The sequence below is a fragment of the Lycium ferocissimum genome, chromosome 7 (assembly GCF_029784015.1).
Source record: "Lycium ferocissimum isolate CSIRO_LF1 chromosome 7, AGI_CSIRO_Lferr_CH_V1, whole genome shotgun sequence".
In the NCBI taxonomy this organism is placed as follows: Eukaryota; Viridiplantae; Streptophyta; class Magnoliopsida; order Solanales; family Solanaceae; genus Lycium; species Lycium ferocissimum.
The window spans coordinates 46,287,157-46,310,471 of record NC_081348.1 but is presented as its reverse complement, the minus strand read 5'-3'; the positions used below and the strand labels follow the sequence as shown (position 1 = coordinate 46,310,471).

General features: G+C 36.8%; 1 protein-coding gene across 4 annotated transcripts; it reads left to right on the top strand.

Moving 5' to 3' along the window:
• The first annotated feature begins 1,145 nt into the window (after positions 1–1,145).
• On the top strand, positions 1,146–23,170 carry LOC132065389 (uncharacterized). Of its 4 annotated transcripts, none has more exons than XM_059458773.1 (25): positions 1,146–1,698; positions 3,941–4,108; positions 5,472–5,546; positions 7,336–7,414; positions 8,733–8,797; positions 9,009–9,098; positions 9,385–9,474; positions 9,643–9,729; positions 9,947–10,030; positions 10,947–11,066; positions 11,208–11,254; positions 11,342–11,474; positions 12,276–12,731; positions 13,323–13,864; positions 13,935–13,998; positions 14,107–14,209; positions 14,392–14,567; positions 15,515–15,637; positions 16,010–16,080; positions 18,473–18,538; positions 20,697–20,769; positions 22,201–22,320; positions 22,405–22,482; positions 22,620–22,670; positions 22,755–23,170. In XM_059458773.1, exons 1-25 carry the CDS (start codon positions 1,438–1,440, stop codon positions 22,854–22,856), a joined length of 3,324 nt encoding a protein of 1,107 aa, XP_059314756.1. In that variant the 5' UTR covers positions 1,146–1,437; the 3' UTR covers positions 22,857–23,170. The 4 variants fall into 4 exon arrangements, with proteins under 4 accessions (XP_059314756.1, XP_059314758.1, XP_059314759.1 ...); XM_059458775.1 differs by having other exon boundaries at positions 1,147–1,698; positions 11,223–11,254; XM_059458776.1 differs by having other exon boundaries at positions 1,148–1,698; positions 11,223–11,254; positions 18,476–18,538.
• Positions 23,171–23,315: the final 145 nt, after the last annotated feature.

Below are 23,315 nucleotides of genomic sequence, written 5' to 3'. Positions count from 1 at the left end.
CCAGTTTCTATAACATTTTTAAAAAGAAATAAAGTTGAGATCATTCACTTAACATAAATTAAACACTTTGAACAAAATACGGTAAGCACCCCCTTTGGCTAGTTGTGCATGACACTGAAACAGTTTACTATCAAAACAGTGACAAACAATTACCAACATTTACCAACAATTACCAAAGAAAAAATCACCACAAAAATGTCGGCAGCGTTCTAGGGTCGGGCTTATTATTTGAATGGGTTCGAGGGTTTCTTTTGATATGGATAAAAGGAGATTTAATTGGGGCGGGTCGGGCTTATTAGTTGGATCGGGTTAAATTGGGGCGATTAATTAGTTTAAGTTAATTATATTATTAATTAATGAGATTTTGAAATGTTAATTGGGTTTTGAAATGGGTCTGTTAAAAATAAGGGTATTTTAGGCTCCAAAAATGGATGGAGGCAATTTCTACACCAAATTTAATAGTTCAGGATATTTTAGGCCCTTTTCCGAAGAAAAAAAAAGTCTAGCCCCACCACCACCATTTTCTAGTTAATAACTCAAATACACGCATATTAACAAACTACAACTCCTGGTTTCACATTGCATTTTACACTCAGCAGTAAAAAAAACAAGAATTGTTCAATCATATTAGTGTGAGTGGAGCTAATTCGAAAAACACAATAGTAGAGTTTTGATCCGATCTCTGAAGAATGAGATCCAAATTTTTCTTATCATGCTACTGCGTTGTCATATTTTTCTTGATACCATGCTTCATTTTTTTTTCTTTCGAGCCGAGAGCCTATCGTAAAACAACCTCTCTACCCTACAAAAATAGAGATAAAATACGCGTACATTCTAACCTTCCCATAACCCACTTGCGGAAGTAGATTGGATATGTTGTTGTTTTTTTGATTGATTATATCATTTCATATGATCTTAACAAAAATTAAATTACCTTAAAATAAGTATTTCTTACATAAAACATAACATATAATAATTATGAAAAATGCCCCTTAAATATCTCTTCCTTTCGAATTTTCTATCTGAACTATCAACGTAAACTGCCTAAATTATGACCATTTAATTAACAAAACACACCTCAACTATAACTTGTCTCGTATTTCTCAATTAAAACATGGAAGTAGTAATAATGTCTTTCAGCTAGAGCCTTCTTCTTAACCTTTATCTTTCTTCTAATCTCATATATGTCACCACCCAAATTATCAAACAAACAAACAAAAAGTCTAACCCCAACACCATTTTCTAGTCAATAACTCAAATTTGCAGACTTTCTTTTTTCCAGTCATATCAGTGAAAATACCCCCTTTTTTTTTTTAAGCTCTCTGATCTCATCTCAGTGCTGAGTGAAGCTAATTGTAAAACACAACAACAGTAGTTTAAAATTTTGATCTGATCGATCTTGGAAGAATGAGATCGATTGGGGATTGAAAACAATCAATGCAGTCAAACTCATCATCATCATCATCTCCACCATTTCCTTTAATTCCACTTGTACTTTTCAATAATGGCAGTGGTGGTCAAGAATTGAGTTTTGAAGGTGGTGGGTTTGAATTATCAAGATTATTGTTCTTAGGTTCTTTGTTGTTCTCTTCTCAAGGAGGTGATATGGACTTATCTAAAGTTGGTGAGAAGATTTTGAGTTCTGTTCGTTCTGCTAGATCTCTTGGTCTCCTCCCTTCTTCTAATCATCGTCCCGAGGTAAAATTTTTGTTGCTTATTTTGTAGGATTTTAAGTCATTTAGTGAATACCAAATTAGTTGGCGTTTTCACATAAGAATTGTGAATTTTGTAAAAAAAAATAAAAAAATAATAGACCCTCTGTCCCAATTAATGTGGCACAGTTCGTATTCCGAGATTTAACAACAACGACAAAAAACCCAGTGTTATCCCACAAGTGGGGTCTGGATAGGGCAGGATATACTACCCCTCCGATAGACCCTCGGCTCAGAAAAAGCACCTGGCGCAATAATGTCAGAAAAGAGATAGCAAAATAACAAGATACAAAACAAATGTGGCAACAGATAGTAATACACATCAAGGAATAAGAAACTACGAGATAACCGGATACTACTACTAAAAGGAAAAGAGGAGAGGAGGAGACTCGTCCTCTCCCTCTCCACACGGAAGGCGACGACACTTAGCTACCTACTAACTTTCTATCTTAATTCTTGTCTTCTATACCTTCCTATCTAGGGTCATGTCTTTAGCCAGCTGAAGTTGTGCTATGTCCTGCCTGATCACCTTCCCCTCCCCCAGTTCTTCTTCGGCCTACCTCTACCTCTCCGAATTCCTGCTACAGCCAACCTTTCGCACCTCCTTACTGGCGCATCCTCACACCTCCTTTTCACATGCCCAACCACCTCAGCCTCGCTTTGTTATCTTGTCTGCTAGTGATGCCACTCCCACCTTGTCCCTTATAACTTCATTTCTAATCATATCTCTCCGAGTATGCCCACACATCCATTTGAGCATCCTCATCTCCGCTACCTTCATCTTCTGAACGTGGGCATTCTTGACTGGCCAACACTCTGCCCCATACAACAATGCTGGTCTAACCAGTAACCACCACTTTGTAGAACTTACCTTTAAGCCTTGGCAACACCTTCTTATCGCACAGTACCCGCGAGGCAAGCCTCCATTTCACCCACCCCGCTCCCATGTGATGTGCGACATCATCGTCAATCTCCCCGTCTCCCTGGATTACGGACCCAAGATACTTGAAGCTTCCTCTCTTGGGTATGACTTGTTCCTCTATCTTCATTTCTACTTCCATCTCATGCGCTACGTATTCCGAGAGTCTAAAATTTTAATTTTGACCGTGAATTCGGGCATGAAATCTTTTTAAGTTTTTTGAAATAGATTTTATTTTTTTGAAAAGCGAAAACTAAATAATAATTACTATAAGTCACAGTTCATTAACCACCATTGGGAATCTTTAATACCTTTACTTATCAAAAAAGAAAAGAAAAGCACTATTGAGATTTGGAGTCTTCCTTGCAATCCTTTAGTATCACTGACTGAATCTTTGCAGAAATAGGCCAGCTTCAACAATTTTCCAGTCTGAACTGAATATCGCCAACAGTATTAGGCAAGGATTCAGCCAACAACCAATTTTTTTCACAGCAACACCATACAGGCTTGGAAAGAGATCTTTAAGCTCCATGTTCACTCCAAAAGTCTGTCCAAAATCTGGCCTTTTCCCCATTCCCCAACTGTCAGTTTTTTAGTATTCTTGAATTCTCCCCCACAGGTTAGCAATCTGCTTCCAGATAGAAGCTCCATAAGGGAAGTTATCAGGTTTAGGATCCATAAAACTGTCTTTTACCATAGTTGGTGATAATAAGCAGCTTTCCCATCATTAAACCTCCACAACCATTGATATAGCATGCATCTGTTCTGTTTCTAATATCCCTCACCTCAAAACCACCACCTATTTAGCATCTTGTGACTTTTTTCCACGTTACTACATGCATTTTTCTAATTTCAGCATTGCCATCCCACATTAAATTATGTCCTAAGACTATTTATTCTCTTTTTTTATCTTCCCTGGATTTGGGATAAGTGACATTAGAAAGGCTGGTATACTTTAGAACAATGTTTGGCGAAATTGGATGGCATGTTTATTATGTATTTTTCTTGAAGGTATCTACTTCTTTTATGTGTACACTGTATCTTATGACTAAAGTTCTCTTATTTCTGTCAACTTTTGGGGTGTAAACATTAAGAACAATAAACGTGTCGCATGCATGCTCCTTATGTGCACTTTTAGTAGATATGGCTGGAAATAAAAATGCCATAATTCAGGCTTTCTTTCTGAGGGAGGGCTAGAAATTATTGTAAGGTTATCAACATTTTTTTAACTGTTGTCATTTACTATGCAATGAACAGTCTTCAGTTCTTTTTTTTTTTTTTCCCCTCACAAGATGAAGTTTGCTTGCAGGTTCCTGAACGAGCTGCAGCCGCTGCTGCACTTGCACGTGTTCTAGCTGGGCTACCTCCTCATCAGAGATACAATCTGTCATCAAGCTCGGAGGAACTGAGCTCAATATATGGGAGCAAACCTCCTGGTCAAGTTGTCGAGGAGCTGGAGGAAGAATTCTATGAAGAGGTTCACCTTCTGCATCTGAATAAATATTGTAGCCATGTGTGTTTCTGTCCTGTACATCCTCCAGTGGTTTTTATTTTTATTTTTCAACATTCTCTCTAGTGGATCACTACAAAAAAGCAATCCCAGAAAAAAAAAAAAAAAAAAAAAAAAGAAGAAGAAGAAGAAGAAATACAGATCTAGGTAAAAAGATTTGACATTTCTTTAGCCTTAGGTTGGAGTTGGGGTGGGAGTGGGGGTGGGGGTGGGTTAAAGGTGGATGCCGAATCTTAACTTGGTGGGTCCAACATTTAGGTTTTTAAACCCTGAACCTATTACGATTTTGAAATTATGGGTTCAAAATGTTTGAAATTTGTGTGATTTTTCACATATATATCTATATTCCATGTCGAAAATGATGGGTTCGGCTGAACCTGCTGTTTACATGCTCCATCTGCCACAGGGGTGAGTGGGGGTGGGGCACATGCAAGTGGGAGCTATAATGTTGAACGGAGTTGATGTAGTACAGATGATGATCCTATTGAAAAGCAGATTTCATTGACTTGATCATTTCGGCCCTCACTAGCAAGCCTATGGAAGTCATAACATACTTCATTTTTATTATTTTGGCAAGATCTTTGCAAGTCTTTTCATGATTATTGTAAGAGTAGTTATCGTGCATATAATATGTAATTTCTGGACTTCTTTTCCCAGGGATTTAGGTAAGAAAGCTCTTTCCTTTAATTTTGAACAAGGTTAACGTTGCCACTCTGTAAACTGCGTCATGTTATTGTTGCTTGATGTTGGATCTCTATTGGATAGTTATCTATCTTCGTTTTTATTTTCTTTTTGTGCTCATAGTCAAAAACTTCCATCAGTGCAATCCGGACTTTGCTCTCTTGAAAGTATTATCTGCCATTAACATTGGTTGAAAAACAAGTATTTATGAAATAGTGGACAAGAGATGTCAATTGCGAGTGGGCTTTCTAGTAGTTACGATTTGGTGGTGGGTGTAGTCTGAAAGGGTTGGCCTGCCTGTTGGGCTGTTTCTACTGTCAGCAAACTATACATGTCTTTTATCAGTTCTCCCCTCAGAATTATTCTGTTAATGAACTTAGCATTCCATTCGCGTGTAAGCTGTAGCATATGCATGGGTTTTGGTCTTTCTACATGGAAACGATCTTCGAGTACCGCATACATCTTGGTTCCTGATCATGTCATATTCTCATTTTCTTCCCCCCATTGCCAGTCTGTTGTAGATTTATTTTTTATTCCTCTAGTTGCTTCATTTTATCCCCTTTCTCCCCCTTAGTTGTTCCTGTACTTTAGCATTTGCAATCCATATCACTCCAGTTTTCGTGATAGTTCCTGGGATATCTATGTATAGGAATTTGATCCTGTCGGACATATTCTGGAGCATATTCCATCTGAAGAGAGTGAGCTAGCTTACTTGGAAGACCAGGTATTACTTCAGTTCTTTCTTTTGGGTGGAGGAGGGAGAGAATTCTCCATTTGACTTGCCATATGCTTGTCATTGTATAAGTTAGATTGTTGTTTGAGTTAGATTGTTGTTTGTTATGTTTTAACTGTATGTCAATTAGCAAAACCCACTTTCTTTTTATGATGATATAAGAATCATTATCTGCTTTATGCTTTATGAAGAATCAGAAACTTATTTACTTCTGCTGCATATATGTATCCAATAGCTGCATCAGATTACCTATCAAAAAAATAAATAAAAAATAGCTGCATCAGATTACTTTAGTGGCGAAGAAACAGTCTCCTTTCTTTGTTGGCTGATACTCAAAAGAAGGTGGTGCTTGATCTATGTTGGTTTCAATAGGCTCATGGAGGTACATACTAGTCTTAGGTCCAGTAATCCAGCCAATCATGCCTTGGGTAATGATGCATTCCAGTGAGTGAGCCACAATTTTAGGCATTACCGTCCTCATGCCCTTCCAGGCTTCTGGCTCAACAAGAAAGGGAGAACAACGCGGGATGTGGGATAGGCGCATGCCTTGATTCCATGTTTTTGCTGGGAAACTAGTCTAGTATTTAAGTGGAGAAGGGTAGATGGGTATGCCCGTTACCCATTGAGATTTGAAGCTGGAAATCAAATATCTCGGTTACCCTAAAAAGGGCAATCATCATCCTCATTTGGTATGTTATGTGCAAGAATAGCAATGGGTCCATACTGAGTTGTTTAGACATTTTCTTTTGCAAGCGGATAGTAAGATTGGGAAATATGCTACTCCCTCCGTCCCTATTTAGTGACACTCTTTTCTTTTTAGTTAGTCCCAAAAGGAATGACACATTTCTATATTTAGTAACAATTTTAACTTTAAAATACTCATTTCACCGTTAATGAGATGATTTATAGCCACACAAATATTTATGACTTATATTAGACAAGTTTCAAAAGTCTTCCTTTATTTCTTAAACTCCTTACCCAGTCAAACACCTTCACATAAATTGGGACGAAGGGAGTAATATTTTGTACTTGTGTGTATTTGATAAGATTTAAGGGGTCGTTTGGTGTGAAGGATAAGCAAAAAGAGTCCTAGGATAAAATTTTAGTGCCTTCTTATCCCATGTTTGGTTGGAATAAAAATTCGGGATAACTAATCCCGGGATTGTAGCCTTATTTTATCCCACCTTGAGGGTGGAATAACTAATCCCGGGATAACTTACCCCGGGATTAATTATCCCGGGACAAGTTGTTTCCCAACCAAACGAGCCCTAAGAGTAAAATAGTTGAGCATTCCACTCTATCTATCCTACTTCTTTTCACAGTTATTCATTGTAAAAAGTAGTTTGAACTGTTTGATGGCTTATGAGTTGGTAATCTGCAATGACATGATGAAGCTGGTTTTCCTGGATTTTGCCTTTATTTGATGGAATCTGATACATGTTTTTTGTCAGCTGCTTTCCTATTTTGTCAATAATTTTCCTTTCATAAAAGAAAAGCAACTGATACAACAACAACAAGACACCCAATGTAATCCCACAAGTGGGGTTTGGGGAGGGTGGTGTGTACGCAGACCTTACCCCTACCTTGTGAAGGTAGAGAGGCTGTTTCCTATAGACCCTCAGCTCAAAGAAAAATGTAAAAATCACCTTATATAATTGGCTTTGTCACGTATAAAAGAGCGCTGGAACTTTTTACCAAAGTGTTTTTATGAGACATGTATCAACTATATCAATGAATGTTCCATTACTAAAAAATGATTCTGCTATGTATTAAACTGTAGGCCACTCTTAGATTGGCACAGCTGGACAGAATTTCTGAACGTTTGTCACGCCATGTGATGGAGCATCATGAAGTAATGGGTAAGAGTTGTTCTTGGTGTTTTTCACCTCAATCTATTGGAATCATTAGAAGTGCTTGAAGGTTACTGCTGGTCTCATCCAAATCTGCTTGGTTAATGCTTCTGAGTATTGATTGTAGATATTATTTTACTCTATTTTGTTTCTTTAATATTTTTAATTTCTTTGTGCAATAGTAACTCTATCAGTCAGTATCTTGTTTAGATGTGTATAAAATAGGGAAAAAGGGTGAGAAACGATAGAACAACTGATTATTCCATCAGTTTGGTGGAGTGCTTACACATGTTCCAGACTTGGTAAATTCCTGATTCTAGGCACAATTACATCAAACCGGTCAAATTAAATCACATATTTTTTTTTTTTACAAGGTATATAATTTTGTTAATTTCAAAAAACTTCTGTGAACAATAAAGGACCTATATCAAAATATGATATTTGAAGAATTACATCCTCTTCTATACAAAGTTAATTCTCTTTCTCCCTTAAATGCTCTCCTATTTCTCTCCTTCCACAACACTCACATTATGACTGGAGGGCAACATCCCATGCCATGCGTCTTCTCTTCTTTATTCTAAAGTGCTCAATTTTGAATGAAGTATATCCTTTTCTGATCTACATTTTCCACTGCAAGGCGAACCAATTTGATTCTATCTACCACAATCGTGTAGTCACCTGTCAATGCAATAAGAGGTGATCCATATCTTCGTTTGAAAATATACACATAAATCACAAGCTAACCCTTGTGATTCTCTTATTATCTAAGTTCCTAGTGTTAGAATCACCCCCTTATTAGCCAAATGAAAGATTACCGCATCATCTTATCTAATTTGCTAAATGTCCTAATCAAATCTACAAAACTTCCAATATTCTCTCTCAGGTTGGAGCATACACATTAGAGGTTTGGTGAAATGAAATACAAATGCTTAACACTACTTTAACATTCTAACCTCCGTAGCGTTCTAATGTGTTCCATCAAACTCAAAATGAGAAAATAACTTTAGTTTGTTTATTTTTAGAATGTAAAAACCACAAGTTTGTTTATTTTGGAAACGTAGAAAACTAAACATTGTCAGAATTGGGTATCCAACACGATGTGCACTCGTGATGTGCACTTATGACACATCCCGCGCTTTGCCATTGAACCAAATCTCCTGGGGCTTTAACTTGTGAAAAATTCTAAAAGATAATATTACTGATGGAATTGATGTTAAACATTTTGGGATGTCCCCAAATAGGAAATGAGTAGTACTTTGGTTACTATCATTTAGTTAACATGGGGATCTTTTCCTTCTAATTTTGGAATTTCTTGTTATTTTGGCAGTGAAGGGAATGGATCTTGTGAGACAACTGGAAAGAGACTTGAAGATTGCAAATGTCATTTGCATGGTAAGCAGCTGATGGTGTTGCATTAGAACTTCTTTGTTGTTTTACCGAGAAGATTCCTAATTATTGCAACTTCTATCAGTGGTGGATCACCTTTTACATTTTTCTTTGTATCAAGATGATAATTCGAGTTGATTCTTAAAGTTTCTGTAACAGTTTGGTTAGAAGCAGCTTCATCTCAGTTTGCCAAACTTTGTTCTTTTGAGTTTTGCAGAATGGTCGCCGGTATTTAACCTCTTCAAGGAATGAGGTGTCAAGGGACCTCATTGTCTCCACCAATTCTAAAAGAAAACAAACACTCTTGGTACTATCCCATGCTTAACTCCTTCACGGACCCAAACGATACTATTGCTTCCCCTATGCCCCCCACCTCCCATTTTTTTCTTAAACAAACATATATATTATGTTTAGTGGGAAGTTTGTTTGTGTATATATAAAATATGAACTATGTATGTATATAAAAAAGTTGCTCTCCTTGTTTTTCTCATTTTCAGTTAGGGGTGTTCTTGTTCATCTCTCCTTGTGATGAATCTAGGATTCCCTCCTTTTATCGGTGTGTATTTGAATCTTTTACGAATTGCTCTTTGCAGGATGTGCTTCCTGTCCTGACTGAGCTGCGCCATGCGCTAGACATGCAATCAACACTTGAAACTCTTGTTGAGGAAGGAAGATTCTCAAAGGTCCCATTCAACTTCTGATATTACTTAGGGTAGCATTACATCTTGCGCATTCTTTCCCCTTTTTCTTTCTCTTTCCCCTAGTGATACTGTTCCTTCTTATGGCTTGTCTTGTTTTCTATGCGATTCTAGCATACATTTTTTCATAATGCTCAAGCAGTGAACTTGCAGGCGTTCCAAGTACTATCAGAATATTTACAACTTTTGGACACACTTTCAGAGCTTTCTGCCGCACAAGAGATGAGCCGTGGTGTTGAGGTAACTAATTAGATCTTTATCTAAGTAAAGAAAAGCTTCTTTTTATTTTTGAGAAACTCTTTTGCACATCTTCTCCTAATTTTTACACTTATTCACCTAATTGTTTCCCTTCCTCTTCTTTGTGGTTGCTTTTCTCATCTTTTCTTGTGGTGGTTTTAGACATTTTGGATATGTGAACAACTTGATCATGCTCTTTGATAGTCTGAAAATTTTGCAGGTTTGGTTAGGGAAGACTCTTCAAAAGCTGGATTCACTTCTATTAGGAGTGTGCCAAGATTTCAAAGAGGAGAACTATGTAACTGTGAGTGAATCAGCCTTCTTCACATTATAAATTGGTAAAATATCATTTTATTTATTTTCCATCCAGGGTACTGGTTGGTATGTGGAGAGAGGATGAGGAGACAGACTACTTCTGTATTCAGAATCTATATTGTATATGCTTTTTTCTCATTCTTCATTCCTTCTTTTCCCCCTTAGTTCTGCTCTTGTAAAAGCACAAACAATTAATGGGTCTACAATTCCTAGAATCACTGTTCAAGTTGGCTAATGCCTTGAAATTTCGGTAGAAGCTCTCTCTAACCCCACCCCCCCCCCCCCCCCGCCCCCGCTCTCTCTCTCTCTCACACACACATTGCTTCTAGCACCGCCTTAAGGAGTCGTTTGGTTGAAGGGATAAGGATAATATTCCCGAGATAAAATGTGGAATTATTTTTATCTTATGTTTTGTTATAATTTTTGATTCCGGGATAAGTAATCCTGGAATAATTTACACCACAATTGTGGTATTATTTTTATACCACATTCTATGTGGGATAACAATCCCTGGATAAAAAACCAAATGACAAAGACGCCCTTCTTCAAAGCTCTTCTCCCAAAGTCCTGTAAGAAGGCCAAGGTTATAATTGGAACAAAAGTTGTTACAAGTTTATCTAGTACCAAACCTGTATATCCTATTTTACTCCAACGAACCAAACATCGACACAAAAATGTATATCCATTAAATAATCCCGTTATTGTTTAATCCCAGCATTATAATCCCACATTATAATTTGTTCTCAAACCAAATGACTACTAAAGGTTCTTGCTTCAATTGCTATTGGATTTAGAACAAATTCACTTGTAATAAACTTTTTGATTTGAAAGGAGTGCATCTTTCTCTCTTCTTTGAATAGTGACTCTGGTTCTATCCATCATTGTTGTGTTCGTACTGCTCTCAGGTAGTTGACGCTTATGCACTAATTGGAGATGTCGCTGGCCTTGCTGAGAAGATACAAAGTTTCTTTATGCAGGAGGTTCTATCTGAAACCCACTCTGCGTTGAAGGCTACCGTACAAGAGGTGTGTTGTATTCAGTTTTGGGGGATATATGGCTAAAGTACTAGGTATACAAGGAATAGAATTAAGCTTAGTTTGCATACCCTTTTTGCTGGAGGAGATTTGAAGAGCATTGAATTTTTTATTTTATTTGTTTAAAGACAGCTCCTCTTGTTGCAGGATCTGGATAACAACAATGTGCAAAGTAGTAGGTATATGTTTCATGCCTTTTGACTTCCTCCACTATTGTGGTTTTCTCTCTCTCTCTCTTCATTTGTCATTTGTGCCCCATTTTTCAGGCTCACATATAGTGATCTGTGCACCCAGATACCTGAATCCAAGTTTAGGCAATGCTTGCTAGCAACACTAGCTGTACTTTTTAGGTTGATGTGTTCATATCATGCAATACAGAACTTCCAGCCCGAGGATAAGGTAAGTACAACAATGACTAATGTTTACTCCATGGCAGCTTTTAAGTGCTTCATGTATGCCTCAGGTTCAAACGTATAAGTTCATGGAGACCGTTGGGCGTAGCTATACTTTGTGAATTATTCCATCTCTACATGACGTTTTTTCCTCTGTACTTGTGGTCTCTCTTGGGATTCATGGTGTACCATACCAAGTGCTAACCTTTCTTTTTTTACTAGTGGTCATTTTAGCTGCGTACATCCTGCCCTCCCCAAACCCCACTTGTGGGGTGTTGGTGTTGTTGTAATCATTTTAGCTGCAAAGCATAGAAGAGTTAACTTTTTCTCAAAGTTTATACCTTTCCATAGGTTATGGTATCTTTTCTTATGATGGCAATTTGTGTGGGTAGCACTCTTTTTTCTAAAATCCCATTACTTCACCTTACTAGTTTCAATATTTGCTTGCTATATGATGCTGTTAGTTTTTTCTTTCCCGAGCCTGAGTTGTCAAAGTCTCGTGAACACTTACACGTCTTCTCTCTGTAGAAGGTTTATGGTTCTGTCAGGTTGTATCTTAAAAATGGAATATTTATGGTAGAGAAGCTAGTGCAGTATGATTTCGATGTTACAGGCTTGAATTTTAGATATTAATTAAGTAGTCTATTATGTCTGAACTGCAATGGAATAGCTCAAGTCTACAGAGCACTTGCTTATGATGAGCAATCTGCCCTTCTTTCTTTTCCTTGCGGATATATCAAGCAAAGGTTAAGATACAAGACCAGCGATGGGCGACACATTAACCAAATTTTCTTGTGATTGACAACAGGATGATATTTCGTCACCAAGCACAGAGAGTGCGCCAATTTTATCCTCTGTTGAAGACCCACCAACTACTTCTGTTGCTTCATCCGACAATGCCATGCATGGTTCATCCGATATAAATAATAGGGTTGAAGAGGCAAGGGATGATGGAAGTACAGCGTCAAGCAGTGGATCCCCCTGGTTTCAGCTGAGGAAAGATGCTACAACCTGTGTTTCACATACATTACTTAGAGGTCGAAAGAATCTTTGGCAACTTACAACAAGTCGTGCAGCTGTCTTGCTTTCTTCACCAGCTATTCATTCTGCTAGCATCCATCAATTCTTAATAACTTATGAAGATTTAAACATTTTTGTACTGGCTGGGGAAGCCTTTTGTGGAAGTGAAGCAGTTGAGTTCAGGCAGAAAGTGAAATCTGTTTGTGAAAGTTATTTAGCTGCTTTCCATCGGCAAAATATATATGTAAGTTAGACTTAACTTATGCATGCGCTTATACCAGATGCAAGCAGGGGTCAAATAGTTTCATGTTTGTGATTGATTTTGAGTTTTATGGGAAGAGCAACGCTTGGTTGAGATTGTATTAAGTTGCATATGTGGAAATGCATGACAAAAAATAAGGATTTTCACAGTGTCAAAAATATTTGTTAGACCCGCAATTTACATGTAATGTTATCTGTCATTTGTATAAAACATAATTTTTCATGCTTTCACCTGCCTGTGAGTGTCTTTTCTGCAAGTTCACCCATAAAGATCATGTTAAAGCAGTCAGTCATACTTCAATTTGTTAGTGTCTTGTAATGACAATGAAAAACTGTGCTTGATAATTCAACCTCAAATTCATGAAAATGTTCATCATCTGTACCGGTGCTCGTGTTTGGAGAAATGTTGATTAGTTATGCAACCTAACTCATGTAAGCCTGTTCTATACGAAGTCATTTAAGTTAGATTTAATAACATGATCATTAAAGATCCTTCATTATCTGGAAACAGAATTATCCTATCTGTGTTTTGCACCCCCTGCTTGATAAGATTTTAAAGATCTTTTTCATACAGGCTCTCAAGATGGTGCTGGAAAAGGAGAATTGGCTGATATTGCCGCCGGAGACAATAGAAGTAGTAAGCTTCGCTGGGCTTGTTGGTGATGGAGCAGCTTTGATAGTTTCATCTGAGACCTCTCCGAATGCTCGACGGCTGCAAGTACGTAAGTCTGTACATCCTATCCAAACTGACTCCTCTAAGAGGAATGGATTTTCAAGTTGGCTTAAGGGTGGAAACCCATTTCTGCCAAAACTAAATGGTAGTTCGAGGGAATACATGGACTCTAGTTTGCTTAATGGATCTGCAATGCAAGAAATTGGAAACTCCAATGAAGAGTCTTTGGATAAGAGTTCTTTGAGAAACAATGATGTAAATCATGTCAATGGGACTACTAATTTATCTGAAGATGAAAATGAAGATCTTCATGCTGATTTTATTGATGAAGATAGTCAACTACCTAGCCGGATTTCTAAACCTGGTCATTCAAGAAGTCGTTCTTCACATTGGAACAATGAACAAATAAAAGAGCAAACAGGATCATCACTTAGCCTCCTGAGGTAAGTACTGGTCATATACTTGGATATGCTGATGAAGAATCCTGTCAAGCTAAATATAAATGCAACACAGGTCATTGGATAAATATGCGAGGCTGATGCAGAAGTTAGAGATTGTTAATGTTGAGTTTTTTAAGGTACTTTAATTGCATTTAGATGTCATTGACCTCCAATAAATATTCTTTCTGCCTGGTTATTTGCTTTCGTGTTCTTTTTTTTTTTTCCTAATATGATTTCCTCAACAGGGATTTTGTCAATTGTTTGGGATTTTCTTTCACTTTGTCTTTGAGACCTTCGGTCAGCAAAGTATTCATCCTAGTGGAAAGGCTGTGACTGACACATTGTCGAGTAAGTATTTTTATTCATCTACTTCCTCCAACACTCTCAAAAGGAATTAGTCATGATTAATTCTTTAATTGTGTTTTTTTCTTTCTTTTTAAGATCTTTCATCATTCGTTTTCTTGTATATTAAATTTTTTGCCTGCCATTTGGCCTTTATAAAACCCCTGTTTCCCGCCCATGGTCCCCAGATAGGCTGAAGACTGCATTATCACGAATAACACAAGATTGTGACCAATGGATGAAACCCGAGTCTCAATCGTTTGCCTCCTCTCCTCCCTCAAGCTCAAGTACACCATTTTCTCACATGGATGTCACTCCTACCAGCCCTCCAAGTTACTTAACTGGTGCATCCTTGGGACTGAAGGTACGTACTTCTGTACAAAAGTATGGTTTATGAGATACGTTTTTTCCTAAGTATCTGGTCCACTGCTGCGAGACGACTGTACTTGTACTGGTATTGACACTTGCTCCGTCACTGACCATTCTCCTCAATTCTTTTCTAGTGGCTTGGGATGTTATCGGAAGAATACAAATGAACTTCTAATTTCATGTCCATCTTAAAGCTCCATGTTGCTTTCCAATATTTGGCGTGTTTTGATATGTATGCTTTACCTTTCTTCCCACTATGTTTAAATTACTACAGGCTTCATTTTCCCACAAGAATTAATTTCTCATGGAGCTCAGTTTCTTTTCCACACCTGATTGGTACTGCTAATCTCTTTAATTGCATGCAGAAGTTCAAGATGCTCAAGCTTTCTATTATATAATTGATGTAATGAGACTAATATACAGATGTTCTCTTTTACCGTATTCTTGTACCTTGCCCTTTTAATTTCATGGTTAGTAATTGGAATTTGATGATGTCTATGCTTTGTAAACAAGATCTTTATCACAAAAGCTTCTTACCTTTTGTTTTGATAACTGTCTAATTTTTAGAACAGAGAGCCGTTTGTGATAGATAAGGGAAATGATAAATCCCTTTCTAAAGGGGGCTTTCACGCATTAGCCCAAATGTGCTGCTCTGTTATGGAAGCTCTCACCAATGCCAATTACTTGTACTTTCCATTCTGAAGCAATTTATGGCTAAATATGACATTTCCTCAAGAATTATGCAATTTATATTGGATGAGGGTGAAACAATCTAAAAGAAGAACCATAAAAATCTCCTCAACAAGTATTATGAATGTAACTTTTATCCTTCCTTTTCTTTAGCAGAACACACATCATCTGCAGATTGTTCTTGTGTGCAGATATTTTATTTAACAGCTTGAATCTTTAATTATGTTGATGTCTATCAATATTGTGCTGCAGGAAAGATGCGCAGGTGCTGACACTACGTATGTTGTTGCTCGGTTGTTGCATAGATCTAAAGTGCATCTTCAGTCAATGCTTCAAAATCATGCGGCCCTGGTTGAGGACTTCTATGTGCATTTGGTATGTCTCTTTCAGACTTCAGCCTGTTGTAAGATTATTTCCTTGTAATTATTTTGATTTTTGATGTATCTAGAACTTCGAAGTGAGCTATTGCTTCACTCTGTATGGAAGAGTGGTGTGGGCTTCTGATAAAACTAACATGACCAAAGAGAAACGCTAGCTATGATACCATTTAATGTACAAATGAATAAAAAGGGTACATAGCAACTGTTTAGTTGGTTCTTCAACGTATTTATATGTGCTGAATTGATAAAATGTTGTTGACTGTGTCAGGTTTGATCAAGGACGTGCTTACATTCTGTTGTTGTTTCATTTCATTTTTTCGATTTTGAACAATTAGGTGAAGAAATGTTCCTTTCTTGTCTTTCATAGGTGGATGCTGTACCGGACCTTGTAGGTCATATTCATAAAACAACTGCTAGATTACTTCTCCACATAAATGGGTGAGATTTTTGTCCTCGCTCTATTATGTTTTGATAACTGGTTTACCTTTCTTAATGTCAGAGAAAAACTGGGTTACCTTTCTTTTATGAAGGTGAATGATATTGATACACTCCCCTTACGGAGTTGGTGTCAATCATGATGGATGCAGTTTTACGCTTTCATGTCTGTATAGTTGAGAATTTTGAATGATGTTCTGATTTTTCCCCATCTTGTCTCTTTGGTTTGGACCGGGATTTTAATAGCGAATGTTGATGATTGGTTCACCCTAAGTTTAATAGCGAATGTTGTCCTTGCTCTGTTATGTTTTGATAACTGGTTACCTTTCTTAATGTCAAATAAAAAACCGGGTTACCTTTCTTTTATGAAGGTGAATGATATTGATACGCTCCCCTTACGGAGTTGGTGTCAGTCATGATGGATGCAGTTATACGCTTTCATGTCTGTATAGTTAAGAATTTTGAATGATATTCTGATTTTTCCCCATCTTGTCTCTTTGGTTTGGACCGGGATTTTAATAGCGAATGTTGATGATTGGTTCACCCTAAGTTTATTATACGTGAACATAAAGTCCTAGACATGAAAGTTTTGTCAAGGTGGGGGATAAATGCATAAGGTAACTAGACCTGCTAAATATAGGACAATTAAAGCTATAGCGAAAATAGATAAAGGGAAAACTCCATCTATCATAGGTTCCCAACATTACAGTCAGTAGAATCAAGGATTCAACTTAATGAGGAAAATTAAGAAAGCATCTAAACAGTTAAAGGGGCTAAAAGATCATAAAACAAAAGACATCTATTCCATATATGCGACTTTATTTGGTTGGTTCGAAGGTTAAAATGTTGATTAGACTTATTTTTGAATAAATTATTGATATACTTGTTGAAAAGTTGGTTTAATAAAAAACATTACATCAATATCTAAATTTAAAATCTTAGATGAATTTAAATTCTTGAAATTTGCCTCCGGGCCTTGGTGTAGTCTTAAGAGTGCAATACGTGATGTGTGGGTTAGGTGCAAGTCACAAGTCACTAATTCAAGCCTTGCCGTAGATAAAAATGGGTGTTTAAGTGGAGAAGGGTAGAGGGACATGCCCTTCATCCATAGAGTTTTGAGTTGTGCACTAGTTGATCCTAGGGGATTTTTCGGTTATCAACAACAACAAACCCAGCGTAATCCCACAAGTGGGGTCTGGGGAGGATAGTGTGTACGCAGACCTTACTCCTACCTTGAGAAGGTAGAGAGGTGGTTTCCGATAGACCCTCAGCTCAAGGAAAGAAGGAAAAGAGGCATTAGCAACAAGCAGAAAAAACAATAACTTAGGCTAAAGAAACAACAGGTAGTAACAGAAATTTAACAATAAGAATAATACTAACACTCCAGGAATGGAAAAGAATATGCCCGACTACCTACTAACCTTCTACCCTAATTCTCGACCTCCACACCCTCCTATCAAGGTTCATGTACTCAATGAGCTGAAGTTGTGTCATGTCCTGCCTAATCACCTCACCCCCATTCTTCTTTGGCCTACCTCTACCCCTCCTCAAGCCCATAACAGCCAACCTCTTACACTCCTTATTGGGGCATCTGCGCATCTCTAACCATCACTCTGTTAGACCGAATTGTGCAGAGTAATATTATCAATGGGAACAATGTCAAATATATATGGCGCCTTAAATTAAAAAGCTTGTCATAAGAATTGAGGAGAGTGAACTGAATATTGGAATCAAGTACCAGTCCTCTTCTTCTGTACATACCACTGCACCGATATTATCATTGTGAACAAAATTTCACAATTTTTTCAAGAATTCAAATTCATATAACTATTCAAACTGGGACTTTTTATTGTGATGTTTTCTCGATCAAACTAAATATGTAAAGATCAAATTTACACCTTGATCTCCGTGTATATCAAAACTTCATAAATGGGACGGAATAAGTATTATTTAGCCTTTATGAAGATCTTGACTTTTGAGTGTCTGAAGTGCTGCTTTCAACTGATCGATCTTTATTCTTTGATTGTGACGCTGAGTCCCTCTTCCCTTCTAAAAAAGAAAGAAAAAGAAAGTAAGTTTTGATCCTGAAAAATGCATGAAAAATAAAACATCAAAATTGTTGGTACGTTTATACTAAAAGTACCGGGAAAATGGGAATTTAGAGATATAGATCTGTGTGTTTGTTTTAATATAAATGGGAAAATGCAGGGACACGGTTGACTTGTTTTACTTGCCTGCGACTGAATTCCCCGCACATGTTGGAACTTGGTTCATCGGTTATCTATGTATTTGTCAAAATTGGACTTGTAATCTGTTTTTCCAAATAATATTTAACCTAACAAGACAATCTCGAAGCTGAGGTGCTTAAAATAATGTTTGATTGGAACTATTTAAGCAGGTATGTCGATCGAATTGCCAATGCTAAATGGGAGGTGAAAGAGCTTGGAGTAGAGCACAATGGGTATGTATCAAAGTCTTCTTCCTTTTAGAATCCTTGGAATGGTTACTGAAATCTAGCCTTTATACGTTTTATGTCGAAACTGGACAGTGTGGGAAAAGTGTTAAGTGTGGAAAGTTGAGGATGGTATTTTACGTCGAAACTGGACAGTGTGGGAAAAGTGTTAAAGTGTGGAAAGTTGAGGATGGTAAGTGTTCAATAGTCTCCGAAAAAATAGCTAGGCATGACAACTGAAATTGTTATCAAGGTCGGATTTCATCGCTTAAGATGGTGTGCTATGTAGAGAAGGCGTGGTAGTGTGAACTTTTAACATGTTTGTGTCAGAAACTGTCTTTTACATGTTTTCACTTTTCTATATTAAAGAACTCACCATTAAAGCCACCTAAAGACTTGCAAGGTTTTAGAATATGTGAGAAAATCTATATTTAAATGTTTCATTACTATCAAAGGCACATTAAATGTTACTGTATGACCTTTTTGTATATTTTAACTTTTTTAATTACTGGCCACCTCTTTAATTCTCCAACTATATACTTTGTTAACTCTGTTATTGTATTTAAACTATTTGATGAATTTTAAATTGTTCCTTTCTTTACAAATCTTTTGAAAAAAAAAGAAAAAAAATAAAAAGGAATGGGCCTGTTGACCTGGGTGGATGTTACTGTTATGTAACCTCAGTCACTGAATTATACACATTTTTAAATTATTCAGCTCTGAATAGTAACCCAACTTCCTATATTGGGCGCTCTCTCTCCCTCTCTCTGAATCCGGTGTTAACTTATGTTCTTGCACCTCTATTTCTGCTCATAATCTTTTAAAAATGAAGCTTTTGAGAGACATATATTGTCTGATTAGATGAATGTAAAAGAATATGATTTTCCTTTCGTTTGATGATCTGTGATAGCAATTATGGTGGCTGATTCAACATGTGATAACCCAAAAGTAGAGATTCAGAAAGTTGTGAGATACTTTTGATTGTTGAAAAATGGGATCAGCACTAATTTAAAACAAAAATAGTACTCCCTCTCATTTTATGTGACATTCTTTCCTTTTTAATCTGCCCAAAAAATGGCACTCCTCCTTGGAAATAATTTAATCTTAGAATCCACTTTTAATGACACAATTTTATGGCCATTAAAATGTCATGGCATTTTTAAGGCATTAAGTTCCAAAAGTTTTTCTTTCTTTCTTAAATTGGTTCCCAATCAAACACCACCTTGTAAAATGGGATGGGAAGAGTATTTAATATTGTAAAAATAAGGTCAAAATCAGCACGATTTTGGATTAACTCATAAAGAAAGCAAGTTTTGTTAATTTAAATTGGATATAATAAAAAGAATTGGGACATAGAGAGTGGTAAAGGTGTGAAAAGACAAGAATTAAGAAGACATACGATATCATGAGGGTAAATATAATTGGAAATGTTGTGATTTTATATCTTTTGGAGATCATAAGTAGTCCCATAGTAGATAGGTTAGTTTATGGCGGCCCAATGTAGAAACTGAACATATAAATTTGTATGAAGTTTCTTCTCTTACATAATTACTAATTAATTGTAGCTTTTTTTAAGGAATGAAACAATTGGTTAGGCTTTGTGAGGTGTTTATTTCTAATAATTCTTAATTGGGAAAGCTAAAATTTCACTTTTGAGTTTTGAGTTTTGGGAGAAAGCGGGATGTTTAATGTATTCAACAAAAGCGCCTAGATGGTGGTGAGAACAGAGAAATTTACAGCAATAAAACTAAAATTGCAAACAATTTTGATTCGTATTCAACTATGGCCCCCATTAAGTAAGTGGGAGCTAATACAAAGCTAACAAGCTTTCTTAAATGGGAATGGCGATCTAGACACAGTATGATCAACAGAGTTTTGCACTTCCCAACTAGCTTGGGGTTGAGACTTAGTCGTCGTTTTAAATTTGGTGCTTATTATAACCAAAACAATAACCTAGAATGAAGTTTTTCAGTATTTGTTTTCTTGGTAAACTACACTCTATTTTTCCACAATATACTGATCTTTTGTTGAATTGACCGTAAAATTTACTGCTCCCACTCAGCTCTTTCACTCAGCGCCTAACCAAAAATATGGTTTGACATTTGATGTTGCTAAAGTACCATCAATATCATGTGTCCCCTAATTTGATCCACTTTTTGCGCTGCAGATATGTAGATCTTTTGCTTGGAGAATTTAAGCATTATAAAACAAGGCTTGCTCATGGAGGAATTCGGAAGGAGGTAATGACTACCAACTGTGGCGAAGCTCCAAATATACTACTCTTTCTTGTCCAACTCATGTGACAGCGAGTGACTGGTCACAGAGTTTTAAAAAAGAAAGGCAGACATTTAAAACTTGGGTCTAAAACGAGCTATAGACATTTGTGTGTGGATATAAATCATCTCATTATGTGTAAAATTGAAAGCTTAAAGTAAAATTGTTTCTAAATAAGGAAGTATGACATTATTTTTTGGGACAGACTAAAAAGGAAAGTATGACACATAAACTGAGAAAAAGGAGTAATATTCAATCAGCTGCTCAAACATTTTGCATGAATATTATCTTATATGACACATAAACTGGGAAAAAGGGAGTAATATTCAATCAGCTGCTCAAACATTTTGCATGGATATTATCTTATTCTTTCATCAGAATCTGGACAGTCAACTTCCATTTTCCTTTATAGTTTAGATCATTCATAGTCATTCTGAGATAATAAGTACATTAGGGAAATTAGGGTAAACATGCGGGGCCCCCCACATTGCATATGAAACTGAGGTCATGGAACTGTTATTCTCTATTATTTGCAAATAAAGTTTGCTCCTGCACCAAATAATTGCTTCCCAATCCTCGTTCTTGCTTCTGCTGGTTGAAGAGCTACAGTACTGAAGGCGGTCAGTTTCAATCTCCTTGTCTAGAAAGGATTGGTGAATATTGTTTTGTTCAACAATCTTTCATTATCAAAACTTAGGGGAAAAACCTGCAAACATGTAACACTTGATGTTCTTGCTCTGCTCTGACTAAAGGTGTATCATTATGCAGAGAACCTACTCGGTATTGCGTGCCCTCATCCGTGTATATATGAAATGAATTTAGAATAATGTTTAGAACATTTTGAATTGTTGAAAGTTTCTTCAGCATAACTAATTCTGAATTTGTGGCAATAATGCCCTAGTACAGTTTGATGGGTTTTTAACCAATTCATGGCTTTTTCGCTTTCGTTATTTTCATTTTCATAGTGCTTTGAATTGCTTGTCCTTATTTGACCTTTTTTGCCATGCTTTCTGTTGCGCCGAGGGTCTTTTGGAAACAGCCTCCCTACCTTCCAAGGTAGGGGTAAGGTCTGCTTACCGCGTGCACTTTACCCTTCCCAGACCCCACATTGTGGGATTTCACTGGGTATGTTGTTGTTGTTGTTGTCCCTTGAATTGATGGAGATTGTCGTAACATGGTTGAATCGCCTGGTTTTTTAGTTCATGTCCTACTGTGACCACCTAAATTAAGATGATAATGTAAGGTTCCTGTTACTTTCCACTCTAGAGGGTAAATGTATTTATCAACGCATGGCTTGAAATAACTAATGTCCTTTATGCTAGAGTGATAGATGAAAATCTCTAAAGAAAGAGAAAACTTGTAATTTGGTTCTGACTTTTTCTTTCTATATTATCCAGGTCCAAGATCTCCTCTTAGAATATGGAGTTGAGAATGTTGCTGAAATTCTCGTTGAAGGCCTATCTCGGGTGAAGAGGTGTACTGATGAAGGACGAGCTCTTATGTCATTAGATCTTCAGGTTTCAACTTACCATTAAGGATTTTCTACTCTTGCCTGCTCTGAATTCCAAATGAAACAGAGTTTAACCTCAATTTTGTTTTAGGTACTAATAAACGGCTTGAAGCATTTCATTTCCGTAGACGTGAGGCCTAAACTACAGATAGTTGAAACATTCATCAAGGTTAGTATAAGGGGCTTGTAACAGTGAATTTTCTCAACAAATACACGATGATCACATTGTTTGCTTCTCAGATTGGCGTCTTGCCTCCATGAACATTTAACCATCATTGCTAACCTCCACTTAAATTCATTGAACAGGCCTACTATCTTCCAGAAACCGAGTTTGTCCACTGGGCACGTGCTCATCCGGTACAGAAAAGCTAAATGCAAAATCTAGTTATTATTATAATTTGATGATATGCTAAGAAGTTTTGTATCTTTCAAATGTTGCAGGAATACAGTAAAAGTCAGATTGTTGGTCTAATCAACCTAGTCTCTACAATGAAAGGCTGGAAAAGGAAAACCAGGTTGGAAGTGTTGGAAAAGATTGAGTAATTTTATACTCTGCCGTGAGTAGGGGTGGCAAATGGACGAGTCATATTTTCATGGGCTAATTTTTGGCACCCTAGTGGTGAGTATCACGCATGTTCAGTTTTGCAGTAAGATTTATTTTTTCTGTTTTTGTGTAATTGATGTAAATCGGGCTGTCACATTATGTCCAGATTGTTGTAACACGATTTATTTGAAGGCTGTAAATTTATTCTCAATTTGTACTGTAACACTGTTCCTTCCAGGGGCATATCAAGTGTAAGATTGAATCCTAAAACCAAATAAAGTATATATATATTGGCAGAGTTGGGTTTATGGTATGTATTTCGTTGTTATCAAGTACCATTGTTCCTTCTCCTCATTGCAGTTAGTATTTGAAAGTTATCCTTAAATTGAAGAAATATTTATCTTGAACTTAATTCAACTCAAGAAGTTAGTTCATGAGGTGAGAAATATTTAAGATCA

Coding starts and splice junctions, on each gene's coding strand:
- LOC132065389 (XM_059458773.1), top strand. CDS start 1,438: ATGCAGTCAAACTCATCATCATCATCATCTCCACCATTTCCTTTAATT. Junction 15,638..16,009: donor AGGACTTCTATGTGCATTTG/GTATGTCTCTTT, acceptor TGTCTTTCATAG/GTGGATGCTGTACCGGACCT. Junction 18,539..20,696: donor CTTGGAGTAGAGCACAATGG/GTATGTATCAAA, acceptor TTTGCGCTGCAG/ATATGTAGATCTTTTGCTTG.